Here is a 17,672-nt window from a genome sequence, read left to right on the forward strand (position 1 = left end):
TTTGCAGGGCAATGAGATATTTGTGATGTTAACAATCTAAATGATTTTTATTGATAATGACAGATGGTTCTTGGATAATGTGCTCTGAGTCATCTGTAATATGTTCAGAATAAGTCTTCTGGAAGGTTGTACATATGTCTTGAGATATTTTGCTAAAATATTTAAATCAAGGTCATTGTTTATATTTGATTTTAAATAGCTTTTAGCTGATAGTCTACATTTCTGTACATTTAGAGATCAAACTGTTTGTAACTTCAAAAACTACAAATGGAAAAGTATAATAGGTAGCAGGTGTTAGAAAAGGCAATTATGCATTAGCTGTTTTACTCTATTTCCAAAGCTGTCTAAAACTATCCATTGGAAATACTTTGTAGCCTAGACTTATCTCTGAGGCATGATGAATTTTTAAATCTAATGGGGGATATGCATTTTTCCTCTAATGAATTGCATATTTAAACCTATTTGGTTTCATTTAAAAGACCTGAAGAAAATTGTATTGAAAAAAAAAAAAGGTTGAAGAGAAAAATCTCAAGAAAAAGTACAGGTTCTTCTATACTTTCAGGTATTTTTTTCTGCAATTCCTCAAAAACTTTTTCAGTTTCCAGTATTGCACTTCTGGGGTTTTTTGCTTTTAAATTTTTTTAAGCCACTTATCTTGGCTTTCTGGCTATGGAAGAATTTTCTTTATTATGTGATAGAATGAATTCTTGGGTTTAAAATCAGAATCTTAGGTTATTATTAGAAAAAAGAATACTCTGATGATCTAATTTGACTACCTATGTAATATTGTTTTGTGAGTCAGTGTAGGAGAGAGAGAAATAATTTTGCCAACAGCTACTGCAAATTGACTTTGAAAGTTAAAATGCTGCTTTCAGGCAAATTTCTTTAATCCTGCCCCCTTCTCCCCTATGCTTTTCAAGAGCTTATGTAATGTTAGAGGAGTGAGGAGAAGAAAGGAGGATTAGTATATATTAATACCAAACCAAATTTCTTTCATTTTCCTCTTTCTTGCTCATGTACTTTTCTTTATCTATTTGGTAATCTCAGTCCAGCTTTATTTGCCTCCATCCCGTAACCATCATTTGTCTTCTCTGCTTTCCTGTTTGATTGCAAATGCTCAGGCTGTGCCATGCTCTTCTGTTACCCGTTCTTTGAAGTAGATCATAGTTCACAGATCATAGTTCATCAGGTAATGGTAAACTGAACTGGTTCTTACTATGCCAGAAAGTCTTCACCAGTGACAGCAGGTACTTCAGAGTGGGCTTCTGGAAAATGACATTTTTAAAATTCACATTGAAAGTGAGAAATTGGTCGCAGTTCAGTGCTGAGAAAATAATAGACCACAAGTACTGTTTCTATATTTAATTTTAAAAATTTTAAAAATTTTTAAATATTTTTTTCTAACTTTAGAGCTGAAAATGTTATAAAAGATTATCAAAGGCTGAATTTAAAAAAATACTGCATGTTCTGTAAATTTATTTACAGGATAAAGTAGAAAGAGGGTTGTTTTCTTAGAACTGGCTTTCTGCATTTTTTTGTTGTGTTTGGTTATTTAAATATTGCCACAATAGTATCTGGTACGATAAGTACCTGGTACTTTGCTTACAAGTATGTCTTCTTGAGATACCATTTTATGCTTTTATATATGTTAACTTTCCATCCCGAGAGAAATGCCAACACTAAAGTAAAAGACATGGGTTTTTCAGGAGGATGGTAGTGACTACATGATTCTGTAAAACTCTAATATTGTAAATTGGACTTTGATTTTTCTGATTAAGACAAACTCTAGAGCGAAGTCTAGTTAAAATTACCATATCTACCATATATTTGTCTGTCCTGGGATTTGACAATGTTATTCAAGTAGAGTGTTTTCCTAAAGCAGGAAAAGTATCACAGGATTTTATAACCAGAATCTTCCTTTTCTGGTTCGAAAATTAACTAATTCCTATTTTCAGTTCCAACTACACTTTTAAACGTAAAATTTCTCTGCAAATAACTGGCATTATCTCTTTTCTTGTCTCTTACCAATTTGGTGGACAGGATGATCTGTAGTTTCTTTAGCTGCTAACATGGTGTTTGTACCAACCCCTCGTACACTCTGCACTTCTATCAGTCAAGGGCAGAGGAGAAGGAAAAGGAGTAGGAGGAGAATATTTTTTCTTTTCCACTTCTGTTAGCAGTGAGGGTACTTTATTGCACAGTTACAAATGTTATGTGGAATATTTTAAATACTGTGCTCTTCTAGGTTAAACAGCAATAAAATAGGTATTTTATCATGTTATGATTTACATAAGATGTTGTTTCAGTTCACTTTACTTGAGCAGAAAACTGTATTTTTCTAAAGAATAAACTGCAGTTTTGAAATGACCAGTAGAGAATATGAAAAAAAATTGCTATACTTCTAAAGCGCTATAATTAGATCTTATAAATTATTTAGATATCAGCATTTAAGTATCCCTACATTTGTCAAATATGTAGCATAATTTTATAATTACTATTTTAAAATGTTATTTTAATGAGATTTTATGTAGCATTAGTTCACAGTCATCACATTGATAATTAAATATAATTATTTTTTCAGTTCTCAGTGGTATAGAAAATAAAATCTAAGATTAATTTGGTAATACGAGAAAACTTAGTGAAGTCTTTTAAAAGTGGGATCACAAATTTTTCTAAACTCTTAGGTATGCTTATAAAATCTTAATTTCTAGAGGGAGATTTAGAAAATAACTGAATCTGCTGACTTGAACTAGAACAGAAAGCTGCAGATCTGAATAGAAATCTGAGCTGTGAATGTTTTGTGGTACAAGGAGTAGATTTTTTTCATTTAGTAAAAACTCAAATTCAGTCAAATATAGACCAAGTTGTATGTTTTTAAAATGCTTAGTAATTTCCTATAGCAGAATTTACAATGGAAAAGCTACTACTATCAAATGAAACTACATATGCTTCATCTCCATTATTAAGAGCATGCCAGAATGTTGAGCTGGAAAGTACAGTATTTCAGGGATAACATCAGAAATGGAAGAAACACACTGCAAAGAATTATTTTAAATATGAGATACACATACCTCACCTTAATTCCTGTTACAGATAATAGCTATGAATAGGTTTGGCATAGATGAAATGCATACATGTTTGTGATACGAAGGGAGAGATTTAGCTGACATTTGTAGTTAGCAGTGAATGCCATAAAAATACACTTGGGGTATAAGGTGATAAAAGTATTATTTGTGTATTGAAATGATGATTTATTTTTATTTTTTTTTAGTCTGAACCAGAGGGTTTTTCTCACTTCCACTTGTACGTCTGTGCTGCCTTCCTTGTCAGGTGGAGGAAGGAGATCCTGGAAGAGAAAGATTTTCAAGTAAGTGAGGGGAATATTTTTCAAGCACAGGGTGGTATTTGTTAAATTTAGCTTCCTAGCATTACTTGGGGATGAATTTATGACAAAAGAATAGCAGTTACTATAAGCAGTAGGAGATGTATTTTCTTTGTCCACTCTGGGAAAAAAAAAAACGGTGTCTTAACTGAGACAGACTTTGAGAAGATGATTTCTGGAGATGGTGTTATCAGTAGAGCCATGGTATATCACAAAGAGATTTTTCTGAAAAGGTATAACTAGATTTTTTTTTTAATCTTAAATGCATCACTGGAGTTATTTATTTACAATTTCTTATCTATATAATATAACAGCACACTCTAACAAGGTGATGTTCATTCTTTAAAAAAAGCTAGGCAAGCAGTCTTTTAAAATAAAGAGCCTGTTTTTCAGTAGGAAATAAAAGGACTGTAAGATTATTTACTTCATGTTCCTACATTTCAAAACCGTACATTTTTCCAGCAAAGAGCACATCAGGGAGTTGTTTGGAATGGGATTTGAATATGGTAAATAGACAAATCATTTGCATACCCCTGTAGAAGTTCAGTTATGTTTGTGCACTGGTCACAGTTCACTTTCATAGACATATTTTATATTGAATTTTACCCTATGATACATATGCAATGCCTGAAAGGTGTTAAAGTCCCGTTTACAGGCTGACTGTAAACAAACCGTGCTGCAAAGCCCTCACCATTGCCTGCCCCGGGGAAATGCCCATTACCAGCTTATTTTCTCTCCATCTGACTGAACTCTGTTGCCCTGTACAAATGAACCATTGTGTTAAATCTGTGTATCGCTTCAATCTACTTTATCTTTCTTCATAAAATGATTTATTCTGAGCACTAACTGTCGTTGCCTATCTTTGCAATAAATAAATGCCTAAGGGCACAACATAACAACTTTAATTTATACTACCTGCTAGCATTGTCAGATTTTCTCAGTTTGGGGTATTTTGTCAAAAACAACTTTAATGTTGGCAGCCATGCCTCTCAGCCACAATTGTTCACTGTTAATCCTGCCTATTAAATTTTTCCTGTTGATTTCCTGCACTAAAGTTCGTAAATTTCCCCCCTCTACCAAATCTATTACAACTGTGTTTAATGTAAATAATAATCCCATGGTATAGTACTATGAAGGTTTGTTTTGTTCTACTTACATATGTTCAGATTTGTTTACTTATTTAATAATTGAGGTATTTCTTTATGGTTTAATTTCTTTATAGGCTATATAAACTAGACTGTAAAGTATATCAATCAGGAACACACTGGAACACATTTACCAGACTGCTTTAGCTTGATTACAACAAAGAAATGCAATTAGTGATTTTGAGTATCTGTAGACTAGTGCTAGTTTTATCACTATCATATGTTATCACTAAAAGGCTTGGCCTTCTTTATTGTTAACATGACCTTTTAAAATGACTAAACTAAAGCATTATCAATTCTCCAAATGATACTTTTCTCCCACAGGCAAGAATAAAAAACATTATTCTTCCTCTTTGTTAATAATAGCTGTAGACCATTGCCTAGTCTTCAAAGTAGTAGCTCAAGTAATAGACATTTAAACTACACTGGAAAATTGGGAAGTTCAGTGTGTGCTGTTGGAGTACTCTGATTGCATTGAATTCACATTATTGAGAAGTCACAGTTATAGTACATTTTGTACTGAAATTTTGTGTTCTGTAGACTACATCAAGAATCGTCAAAACATGCGTCCAGTCATTTCTCTTGCACATAGTGTGTGTTGTGGTTTTTTTTCTGCATATGACATAGATAAGGCAAGTCTCTCCTAATTGTCAGTCAGAGGACCTGGTTCTTTATTACCAGCTGTGAAAACTCATGCTTTTCTTTTACATGTCTGTTTGACCTCTTTCAGTAGAATTAAAAACCTCACAGGAATTTTAAGGCAGAATAATTTACCCAGAACATCAGATGTGGTGATATGTCAGGTGAGACACTGAGCATTTTTGAAAGGCCAATTTTAAAGGACTTGGTTTTGCAATACTTTTTTCTTATTATTTGATGAAATATATTATCAGTAATGTTACAGAGTGGATGATGATAGGAAGTAACCTTTACTCTTAAGATATTTATTTCCATTCTCTTAAGTATGTCTTGTGGCAACCTAAGCAATGAGTAAAAGTATGTGGTGTTTACTCTTCCTCATATGAACAGATTAGTTAATAGACTTATATACCAAATGTTCAGCTGTGCATTGTAATAGTTCCTTATTACAGACAGCATGTGTGTGTAGTTCTTGTTTTGTTTTTTATTTTTTCTGTATTGTTGTGTAGCAGAGAAAGGAATTTTGTAATGAAAGGAGATAGACTGGCTGGACTAATACCATGGAGTGATAAAACCTGAAAACTACTTGGTACTTGGTTTACATTTGTAGAATTAAGTATTATTATATCAAAGGAAATAAACTTTCATGAGGGAAACAGAGGAAGAAACCAGTTCAGACTTCCAGATGCTGAAGTAATAATGTATATATTGTATATCTTATATAGGTATATAAATATTCATATATATGTAAACTTGTAACAGAAGTGTATAAAACTGTGTTCATGCTAGTTGCATATTTTTCATGTTTAAAAGAACTGAACAGAATACTTTCCTCACTGTAAGATGATAATCAAGTCATGACAGAAGTTGTGTTCATTTTAATCTGTTTGAACAAGTTCTTGTTCTTACTGCCATCAATTTGGTAAGATACCAACATAGACAGACCTCCTGAAACATGAGATTTGCAGCTTAGCGTAAGTTTTAGCAATAGACGAGTGAGGAGAAAGGTGATGCTTTATATGTAAATCTAGAGCAATTTACGATGTTATTTGTAGAATTTGTCGCATGTTTCTGTTTTATGAAAACTGGCACCTCTTGGCTTTCCACAGAGTATTCCATGCCACTTGTCCGTGTCCTTATAATTTGTTCCTGTCTGGCTACTGTAAAATACAGTACAATGGCGAACAAAGGACAACTTTTTCAAACTGCAGTGTCCCAAGAGAAAACACTTGATTTTAGGAATCTGAGGAGGAGGAAAACGTCAAACTTCTTTGTTTTGCTAGGGGTTTATAGTTGCTGACATTTTGTCCTGCTCAATAACCTTTCTAGTACGCTTTGATCCCATTTTGAAATTTGCTGTGTAATGCAATGAGCTATACGATTCAATGCTGTGTAATGAGGGCAAAAATTATTATATGCAATTTTGAAATTTCCCAGGGTCACTTCTTGATAGCAGTGAAACTACAGTGATATGTTTTCAGATAGACAAATATTTCATGCCTATGTATAATACAAAGGTTAATATTGCTGAAAAGAATTATAGTGTTTTAGTTAGGTACTCACTTCTAGAGAGAGTCTGCTTTACCTACATAGGATGCTCCACACCCAGGTACAGAAAGCTTCACGTATGGGGGAACAGAGAATGCAATGGGCAGACAGTAAACGGAAGACCTTTTAATCCTAACTCAGATTTTCCTTTGTAACTGATATGATGTTTTATAGGATCGAATGGGTCATTCTTGGCTTGTGATATTTCTGTTGATGGTGTAAATATTCTGTGTTAATTCACTGGTTCCATACTAGTGTCAGATTAAAAAAAGAAAAAAAGTAATGAGTTTAATATAGATAAAAATACAATTTTTTTTGAATGTGGTAAAGTATGACTTGTGATGTGAATGCAAAATGTGAAATTCATTTAATTTCTACTATCTAAGCTTAAGTAATTAAAGATGCAAGTAATGAACACCTTTGTATTCATCAGCATGTCTTAGGCTTTGACTTATTGTTATTCATTTTCCTAACTACAGCCATAATTCCAAAATTCTCTTGAATTCTTGAGAGATGTGAATGGTTGATGCTATTAAGTGATGAAATATTCAAGTTTAATGGTGTCGTGTACAGGATATCTGAAAGATTTGTAAGGAAACGGGACTTCAGGGACTAGATTCAGCTGTCAAACTGAATATAAGCTCATAGTAATGTTGGACTGATACTGGTTTAACTGTTAGATATTAGAGATTTAGTCCGAATTTTCACTTTAAGTAAGTTAGCATTTTGTTGACGTAGCTGAGCTATAAAAATATATTCAATATGTTTTGGTAAGGAATCTGTCTTGCAGATTTTTTCTTCTTCATGATTCTAAGATACAGGCTTTTCTGTCTGTCTGACAGACATTTTCACCCATGCTGTCATCAACTCACATCTTTATTACTGCAATGTCCTTTTCTTTGGCTTTGACAAATGCATTTTTTCTTCATTTATATTCACCCAGACTGCAAAGAAGCTGTAAAGATCATTTTTCAGTCCATCATTTTTTCTTGCTTTGCATCTCCTTTAGCCTCCTTTCCTTTGTAGCACCAAGGAAAACTTAGACGCTTTCTCTTTTGAGGCCTTTAATGGACTAATACCGACACCTTACATGTCATCTCATATTCAGTGTTGACATGCTAACTGCCAGTTTATCAGCCAGTGACAACAGCCTCATCACGCTCTTGAGTTCGCAAGAAAGTATCGGTGCTGTCTCCCAGGCTGACCGTCTTACTTGAATGAAGCACCTAATGCAGATACTCAGTTACTTTCCTCTAAGTCCTTATGTAAGTTCTGTTTTTCTGAAATACACAGAATAGATTCGACAGGTAGGCTTGAGTCTGTTAATAGCACTGACAGTCACATAGACTAGTTTTGTGTTGCTTCTTTTTACTTTTCTGTGAATTTGTTGTCTCTTTTTTTTATACTTGAGCAATAAAATCTTCAGGGTAGCGACTGTCCTTTATTCTTATTTATATAAACTTTAAAATAATGATTCTTTAATCATTATTTTATATAAATACTAGGGAATAGGCCTCATTGACCTCATGACCAAAATTAATGTGTGCACAATTGTCTCTCCTATTAAAATTTAGATAAATGCTCTTGATTTTTTTCAGATGTTTAATTAGGGTGAAGTATTACAAGCTAATGTTAGTTCAAATGATAATGTGAACCACCATCTTCCTGCATCATATGGTCAATACAATTTTAAGGAAATTAAGATTATTGTTATTACTTACATACTTACATAAATGTTTATGCCTTATGAAGTTGTTGTCAGGTTTATTATTAAATTAAATCTTAGGTTTTGTATATGTTAGTTTTAAGATGATGCGTGTTTCAGAGGATAGGCACTTCACAGTGCCTACATGTGAATGACAGTCAGATACAGGGTGACTCTGAAGTGCAGCTTTAGCTTAGTGATGGAGTGAGCACTGTCAACATCTTTGGTTTCTTTTGCCTTTCCTTCCCTCTTTAATAATCACTTAATTAGAACCAGTGCAGGGTTAGAAGATCCGCTGCTACCTACCACTCTTCCTAAATCTCAGCTCACTTGAATACTTTGCCCCCTTCTTTCACATAAGAGTAGAGAAGGCCCAGGTTAATATCTTCTGATTTATAGTAAGAATACATTACTGATATTTCAAGTCTCATTTAGCACATGAGCTTGCCTTTTTAGTCTTTTTCCTCACATCTATCAGCATTTTTGGGGTGTGAAGGCAATTGTTTCTACCTGTGGTCTATTTTCTGCCTATTAGATTCCAGCGTTCATGAAGCTTTATGTTATTCCCTGACACAGAGGAATAATGCTCTAAATTTGAGTGAACCCTTGGCATCTAAAGGTTATTGGCTTGTATTACTTCAGGCCTAATGTCAGATTTTAAAAGAAAAAAGAAAAAAAGCAGAGTATCTTTCTTGCAGAGGGTTTCGCACCTAAATAATATTAGTATTCAACATGAAAGCATGAAATAATCAGAACAGTTTTAAAATAGAGCTTTTGAGAATGCTTGTTTTTCTTCCCTAGAAATGTTTTCTAAGAACATACAGGTGATGAGCATATTGTCTCCTTATTTCATTCTTGGACTTGTCTGCCAGTTTTCTTCATTCCAGTATTACAGACTTTGTATACAATCACAGAGGAGTCCGTAGCTTGCATTTATCAGGTTTTAAAGAAAGACAAATCTAATTCTATGCACCTATCAGGGTGTGTATTTGCTATAGCTACACAAGTTAAATAACTTTGCACCCTAAAAATGGGATTAGTAGATGGTTACAGAGGTGACTGAATAACAAGATGCTTGCAAAACAAATTCAATCCATACTGCTATCTGCATGTGTAACAGGTTTTAGTTTAAAAAGTTTAGCATGTGTATCCTTCCTAGTAATTATCTACTATAGAAACATGTCATATATCAGAGATGTGATTTTATACCATCTATTTATGCTCAACTACAGTAATACAGGTTTCCTTAATCTTTTGTGATCTTGTCCCTAGTTTATTGTGTGAGTTTTTAAATAGTTACTTTTTCTGTATTAAAGTACAGGACGTCTAACTTCATATGATGTGAGTCATAACTAATGAATATATTTTTAATTTAGCTTATTGGTATGTACTGTGCTAGAAATTTAGTTCCCATTGCTACTGCAGTAAAAATAAATGTTTCTCAATTAATAAAAAAAATGATGTTTCTGAATGGATTAGTTTTCAGAACAGAGGAGTGTTTACCCTTCTTCTGTGTGAGCTCTATGATTAGATGGTTTTGTGGGTCCGGATCCTGTGCCCTCACTCTTCCGCATATGGAAGGTAACAAGATCTTTTCTGTGAATGTACCAAAACCTATAAAGAGTTAAGGACTCTGAACATGGAAATCTTTCTGACTTTAAAGAGCCTGACTACTAACAGTGCTGTGATTTTATTCCCTGCTGTGAGCACCTTTGGAAGACATTCAGTATATTGTCATGTGTGGCAAGAAACTGGAGCTTCTGATGTTTTAGGCTCTGAACATCATATCTAGCAATCTAAAGAGGTTGCTCCTTAATCTCTTGAGTACTGGTAGCAGATGACTGGGAATTAACACAGTTAAATATATTATATTCAGAAGAGCCAGCTTTCAATAATAAAATTACTGATATTATTTTTCATGCACAAAGCTTAATCAACAGCGGATGAGGTGAATGGTAAAAGTTGTATCTAAATACAGTCTTACAGGGGAAAAAACATCAGGTGTCCATTGGTCCTGACTTTAGCTATTACAGTCTCAATTTAACTGCTTTGTTAACAAGCCTACTCAACTTAGTCAAAAGATTCTGCATCTTTTGGTTATTATTAATATCTTGACTTGATCTCCACATGTGAGTATATTGTAAATTAAACACAGAGACATTTTATCATACAGTCTTAGAAATACAAGTTTGGTCCCACAGAAATCATTATTGCAAAATTTTAATATTAAACTGAGATGTAAAGGATAGGCTGTACATCGTCCTTTTAACTTTGATAAACTAGTGGTGCTTGCCTTGTACCAGGAGGAGGAGTTGCCCTCTGTCTAAGAAGTTACTGGAAGATTCTGACCAGTTTATATAGTACATTAAAAATGGTTTAAGAAGCATGAAAAAGGAAATAAAACTCCTAAGACTACCCTTTCTTATCTCTGGGGCTTTGGCATGGCTTTCTGTGATCCTTTGTCTTCTGATGAGACTCTAGGATTGTTTTTCCTATTTTATACATTGTTTTTCCTCAAAAGCTTGGCTTTAAATGTGCAAGGCTGAGAAAAGAAATCATACGCACCCACCCCCGCCCCCAACAAACAAAAAACCCACTTTTGATTTATATTTTATTCAGCTAGCAATGTGCATATTTTTATACCTAAATTCACCTATTTTTCTTTCTTTTGCTTGAGTTTATAGGCCAAGAGTTCATAGTAATAACACATTACTCATGTCTGACTTCTTAAAAATAATATTTAACTTACCTCCAGTGATACAGATAAGTTTTGGGTTCTGTATCTGAATTTGAAATCTGCACATCTGTTTCTGTTGCCTTCTTTCCATCTAGCTCCCTCTCCCAGAAGTCATAGTTTCCCCTCAAAATACTTGGAACAGTTGTAAATAGTAAAATTGCAAGTTATAGTACAATGATACTGAATTGCAAGTAGCTTGAATGTATATATTTGTTGCTGAAGCTCAGAAATTACTCCGTGCTGTGAACTAATCTAATATTATCGGATAAATCACAAGAGTCAGTGAAAACTAAGCCTTGCTCTCTCCAAAGCAATTGAGCAAAAATAGAAGTCCTTGGGTAGTAGATTTAGCTGCTTATGGAAAGAGGTAAATACCTAATTACTGCAGCCATGACTTACCTTGGGAGATATGTCTAGTTTTTAGCAGATACATCTTCTACTTTAGAAAATATTGTTTCTAAAAAAAAATTAAATTCTACCGAAATAGGATTGCCAAAACAGAAAGAAATTTTCAAAATCGCTTCTAAAGGAGACTAGCTCTACGGGGCCAGCATTTATATCAGTAGGACTTCTCATCTTGGGAATGCGTCATGAAAAGTAGAAAGGTGAAACCTCTGTGATAAGAAACAGGAAGAGGGTCTTTACGTTTTGATATCGATATAAGTAGAATAAATTTATTTTTCTTTATTTTTTTCATCTTTTATAAATATTTGTAACTGTACTCTTTATTATAAGTGTTGAGATTTAGTAACTTTATTTTCATTTTTATCCGAGCCTGTTTTAAGTGTAATTTCAAAGCACATGGCTTTGAACCAAGTCAGTTATTACTCAGGAGTTTGGCAAACCTTGAAAATCAAGGTACTGGGACATAGTAATAAGAGCTGTCCTCCCAGGCTCATGAGTTGAGAACATCTAAAAAGGAAAAAGGTACACCACTGTAAAAGCTACAGCGGCTGTTTCTAGAGGAAATGTGTAAGAGGTAAGAAGGATACAGAGAATTGTTTTCCAGTGATTGCCAGCTACTTTTTCTTGCAAGTACGTGGGGAGTATGCTTGAAGAGCAAGGGCCTTAAGAAAACTGATGTCACTCATCAGAGCAATTTGGAGACATATTTTGACTCATTACACACAAGTGTGAGTGTGTAATACTTCTGCATTTATTTACTATTAAAAAAAACCTTCAAGAAGGGATATAGTAATTTATAATCCCTAATACTCTGTTTTTTCCTCCATGTAAATGTTTATGCCATTTGAAAAATTGCATTTAGACAGTGTTTTTCTTCAGTTAGTTCCAAATTAAGTTACTGTTTGAATAGTTTGCTTTTGTGATAGGGAATATGTTGCAATTTTAGATGATGCATCAAATTAAAAAGTTTAAATGTGAGCACTGAAAGTGCAGTTTTGTGCTTGGATTTCATGTGCAATATACAGCAATTCATGAACTTCTACCGCTTCTTTGATGCAGAACAAAATCTACAGACAACAGATTTAGTGCATTTGACAGCTCAGGTTGTAATACCATATATTAGTAGGACTGAGTTGTAACTCTGTTTTTCTGTGTTCTTCAAAAAGAACAAAGCAACTATATGACAAAATTAGCAGTCATTTGTATTTGCTAAATCAGTTATATGTGATATGAGCTAATATTTGTCTTCCCTATTTTTCAAATATTAACCTTTTAAGTAACAAAAGAAAGATGTTAACCAGGATCGTAGTTCAGTACAAATATTGTATGTAGATATATTTCATGTTACAGACACCAGTTAGATTGAAAATGGGTTACATTATGTTGCTAGGCTTAAGGTTTAATGAAATAAAGCCAATCCTGTGAGCCAGGTCTAAATCAGAAATAAAGTAACTTCAGATTACATTTTTAGTCAGTGGAAAGACGTGAGTGTGAGTCAGTCACTTCTGATCTCACCCTGCCCTCTGCAAGTATTTATTTCACTCTATTAATTACAAAGGATCATGGCATTGGCAGAAATCAGAATAAATCTTTTAAATGCCTCCATTTAGTGGTCTGAATATTGAAGATTCTTTGAACACTTCCTTGAAGATTTGAGTGTCTCTCATGTGTGCCAAATACTGTTTCCTGTGCTGTTACCAGAGACGTTGTAAGTCAGAGGAGGGAGGGAAGTTCTTAAGCATCCAGGAGCAAGTCCAGTGGAGACTGCTGAATAGAGGGAAAGAGATAGTGAACATAATTCCACTTGTAAAACTTGCTGTTGTGTGGAGAAAAAACTGTGGAGCACAGTGTTTATACAATTCCTATTGCTTGAAAGATACCTTTAAATTCTGAACGTTTTAATGGGAAAGAAATGGTGTACGTTTGTTTAGCATGCATTCATTCTTCGGGGCAGAGTTACTTTACTGTGAGAGAGTCCTGAGCCCTCCCCCTTTGTGTGCAGCTCTGTTGTATTATTATTATTATTATTATTATTATTATTATTATTATTTAAGGAATTTAGGATTATAGCTTTGAATACAATATGTTTTTGGTGGAAAACACGTGATAGTAATAGGAAGATGATTTTCAAATGTACAAACAATAGGATGCCTAGTTTCTGCATCTGAACATGTTAATTTTAACTCTTGTTTAGTGATGAATTTTATCCCTTTACTGTAACTGAGTGAACCCTAGAGAGCATTTTTTCTTTATTTATAGTTATTCTTTAAAATCATACTGTGCGTTCTATATACTCTTGCCAATAATTGATTTAATGTATTTTATTGATTTGTTTTAAACCTTTCCATTACTATCCATTTGGCATAGTGACTAATTAGCAGAGCAACCTAAAAAAAACTATTGCCAACATATCACTTGGTCCCTGACTATCTACCATAATAGTTTATTCAGAATCAGAGTTTCTTGAAGAAGGATATAAAAAGGCATACAAAAAACACAGGATGTGGAGAGATACCTGAACGTAGATCTTTAGAGATCATTCCAGTAACAATGGCATAGTAATAATTTCTTTCTCAAACTCTATGTACTGTAAAAACTGTAGGATCCTAACACTTCAATCTTGTAAAGCTGACTACCTAGTGTTACGTATCTGCAAAGTTCTGCAGTTTACCAAAATCTTTATTTCATTATACTTACTGAATTGCATATTCCAAATGTGATTAGATTGATCCTATTAACCTTACAGTGCCGTTGGTCAGCTTTTCCTGTTTGCCCCAGGAATTAATTCTCATTTTTTTAATGGAAATTGCTTAGTGAAATTTGTGCTAGATGAAGTGCTTTTTTCCTCTATTGTTTTTATTAATGTTGTTGTTTTATTTGCAAGAAAACATTTAATATGGCTTTATGTCCCTTACTTGATTGTTTTTGTTGAAGGTTGTCCTTGCAGAATGAACTGACACCAAATTAATAGGTCCAGATGTAGCAACAAAAATGGATAGCAAATGCAACTTTCTGAATGTGGGGTAATTATTGTTGTTTTAAAGGAGGTTTCTTTATGAACAGTGTTAGCGAAACTAGTTCTTGGCTCCATATATTCTGATGAGTTCCTAAAGCATTCATGCAAAAGATATTTAATGATGGATAACAACATTTTTCTGAAGTGAAGAGTAATACTTGGATTTTTTTTTCCAAGCCTATGTATTCTGAAAATATAGAAAGGACAAAATATTGCAGTGGTTAACTGGTGCTGGATTTTGTAGCATGCTGTGCTGCTGTTGTTGGAGTAAACTACAAAGCAGAAATGATGCAAGTGTTACTCACTGGACCTATGGCAATCAAATAAAGTGATTTCTCCAGTTACTTTATCAGTATTTAATATTGAGATACTCCGTAAGTTTCTGTCTTGGTCACTATATCTAATTTTAATCTATGCTTAATTATGCGTCTCAATAGAAGACTCAGAAGTGATTACAAAAACTAAGATGAAATTATGCAATAGTTATTTTACAACAATGTAATAGACATTGCAAGTAACTTATTGTCATCCAACTATTTGAGATCAGAAAATAATTTTACAATGCTGTTTTTAATGTGGGTTACATGGGCTTTTTGTTGTTTTGTTTTTTTTTTAAAAAAAAAAGCTGTAGGTGTATTGTTACAGCTGATGGCACCCATATGTATTTTGTGTTTCTCCACATTATCAGCATATTACACAGGGTGTTCATATGTTTAAAAAAAAAAAAAAACCTAAGAAAGTTTTTTCCAAGATACAGAGATCCACAGTTTTATGTTCAACTACAGAACATACAGGGTGAAATACTTTAGCAAAACTGTAGTGTTCAGAAAAACACATAGCATCAACGCTACTAGTGTGCAAACAGCACAATGAATCCAAATTTATGAAAATGTAATATTGTCCTAGAATTCATAAATCAGTAGCTTAATCAAAATCAAGTTGTTAGGAAACTTCCCCCCCACACTCTTTAAGAGATAATCACACATGAAGAGGAAAAAAAAAACTTGTTTAGGGACAGAGGACTCTTGACAGTCTCTAACAAATCTAGTCATTGTGTCAATAAGTTTATTTAAATAACTTCTAATCTTTTAAAATTATGGTTTTGGCACAATTTTGTAATTACATTTAAGTAAGAAGCTGGAATGGTTAATTAGTTCTGATTGCATCTAAAAATCACATTGTATGTCATAATTGAAATAGAATTCTATTTCACTTATTCTAGAAAAAAGAATGAGATGAAAAGTATATATATAAAATACAATGGGTATGAATAATATCATTAGTCTAATAAGCCTTTGGAAAAGACGCAAGAATAAGGACCGATTTTTGTTCACTTATCCATAAAGTAGTTCCTTGATAATCCTCTGGGTCTTGGATGGCTTTAAGTGAACCAGACTAATAATTCAGTTTTGACTTCAGTTGAGTTGTTTGACAAATTCAACTCACTATTTTTAGTAAATGCTGCTGTTGAAGAGTTAAATTGTACACGGAGAGAAAAAAGGCATAGTCTTTTGAATATTTTGAGTAGGACCTTGGGGATCCAGAGGCACGCTGCTGTTACACAAATACAATCATACTTCTTTTCAAAGCATATTCACTTGGGAACATTAAGAATCAATAAAACATAAGTTCAATAAATAGGCTTCAAAACCAAAAATGTTTTGCAAATATGCAGAGCAATTCAGGTATAATTTGCAGAGCGTTTTACCATGATGTGAAGGTTTTACTCTTTCCATTTTATAGTTGAGGCTAACACATATCATTATTAATACTGCATAATAAGATCCTGGCAGAAAATGAGATGAAAAAGCTGAGCTGGGGTTTCGACATCCGTATTCTGGTATCATCCCTGTTTTTAAAAAGGGCTGTTTCATTCTGGATATGCTGCTTGTAGCTGATCTTAAGTGGGTACCAAAACCAGATAAGACTTTCTACTAACAGAAAATTAAATTACAACCAGAAATTTTAGGACTAGCAAAACTTCAAAGGTATCGAATCTCCCTTCATGTTCCAAAACGAACAAAAAACAAAACCAACAAAAAACCCCCAACAATAACCAACCAAAAACATCCAAAGTGGAAAAGGCTGTCTATGCTATCTGTTTGGAATGAAAAACCCTGTACTTTCTAATGTATTCATCTATATACCCTCTAGCTATGATTTATGCATTGAAACAGCACATAATGTGTAACTTTCCATGACGTTTGAATTATCACCTGTTTAACAGCACAGTACACTTCTTGGAAATGGAGGGGATTTTTGATTCTTGCAAATTCCATTGGATATTCTTACCAGTCCAGATTTCATTTTTGCTACATTACAGTCATGCTATATCTTGAATGGTTTACCGATAATTATTTCTCAGAACAAACACTGAGTTTGTCTTAATTGCAGAATTATCATATTTTGTCTTCAGTAAAGTTGCTTGTCTTGACAATTTGAGCCTTAGGATAAAACCAGCTACATAATAGAGGACATTTACTGTAGGAAAGCAGTGCCAAACTATCAGTGTGTCAACAAATTATGCTGACTAATTCAGCTAAAAGTGATGTGATGATACCAACAGAATTGAGGAAGTTGACTAAGAGAAAATGACTAATACTGGAAATATGAAACTAGAAGGTGTTTTTAACATTTATTTTGTAATGCCCATTTCTACAGACTTAATGGGGAGAGAATTAGACACAGAATAAATATAGATTTAACTTAAGGAAAAATGACATGATCTAAAAATATGTTAACTAATTCAGTGGATATCATAAACTTAAAATATTGGAAAATATCCCAGTTTGTTTCAGAGCGACTAAATTCCAGATATTCTAGAAAAGAAATTCAGTACCCAAAATTATACTCTTGTGGTGGGTTGACCCTGGTTGGATGCCAGGTGCCCACCAAAGCTGCTCTATCAATGCCCTCTTCAGCCGGACATGGGAGAGAAAATATAATGAAAAGCTCATGGGTAGAGATAAGGACAGGGAGAGGTCACTCACCAATTACCATCACAGGCAAAACGGACTTGACTTGGGGAAAAATAAATTTAATTTCTTCCAATCAAAACCTAGTAGGGTAATGAGAAATAAAACTAAATCTTAAAA

At 33.5% G+C, this 17,672-nt stretch overlaps 1 protein-coding gene across 1 annotated transcript in view; it reads left to right on the forward strand.

The window, feature by feature from the left end:
- TBC1D22A (TBC1 domain family member 22A) overlaps positions 1 to 17,672 on the forward strand; it is a 200,231-nt gene that overhangs the window by 158,004 nt on the left and 24,555 nt on the right. The window contains exon 12 of the mRNA XM_068402188.1: positions 3,272 to 3,367. Coding sequence (XP_068258289.1) covers positions 3,272 to 3,367 — 96 coding nt within the window. The remainder of the gene's footprint in view (positions 1 to 3,271; positions 3,368 to 17,672) is intronic.

Source organism: Nyctibius grandis, chromosome 5 (assembly GCF_013368605.1).
Source record: "Nyctibius grandis isolate bNycGra1 chromosome 5, bNycGra1.pri, whole genome shotgun sequence".
Taxonomy (NCBI): Eukaryota; Metazoa; Chordata; class Aves; order Nyctibiiformes; family Nyctibiidae; genus Nyctibius; species Nyctibius grandis.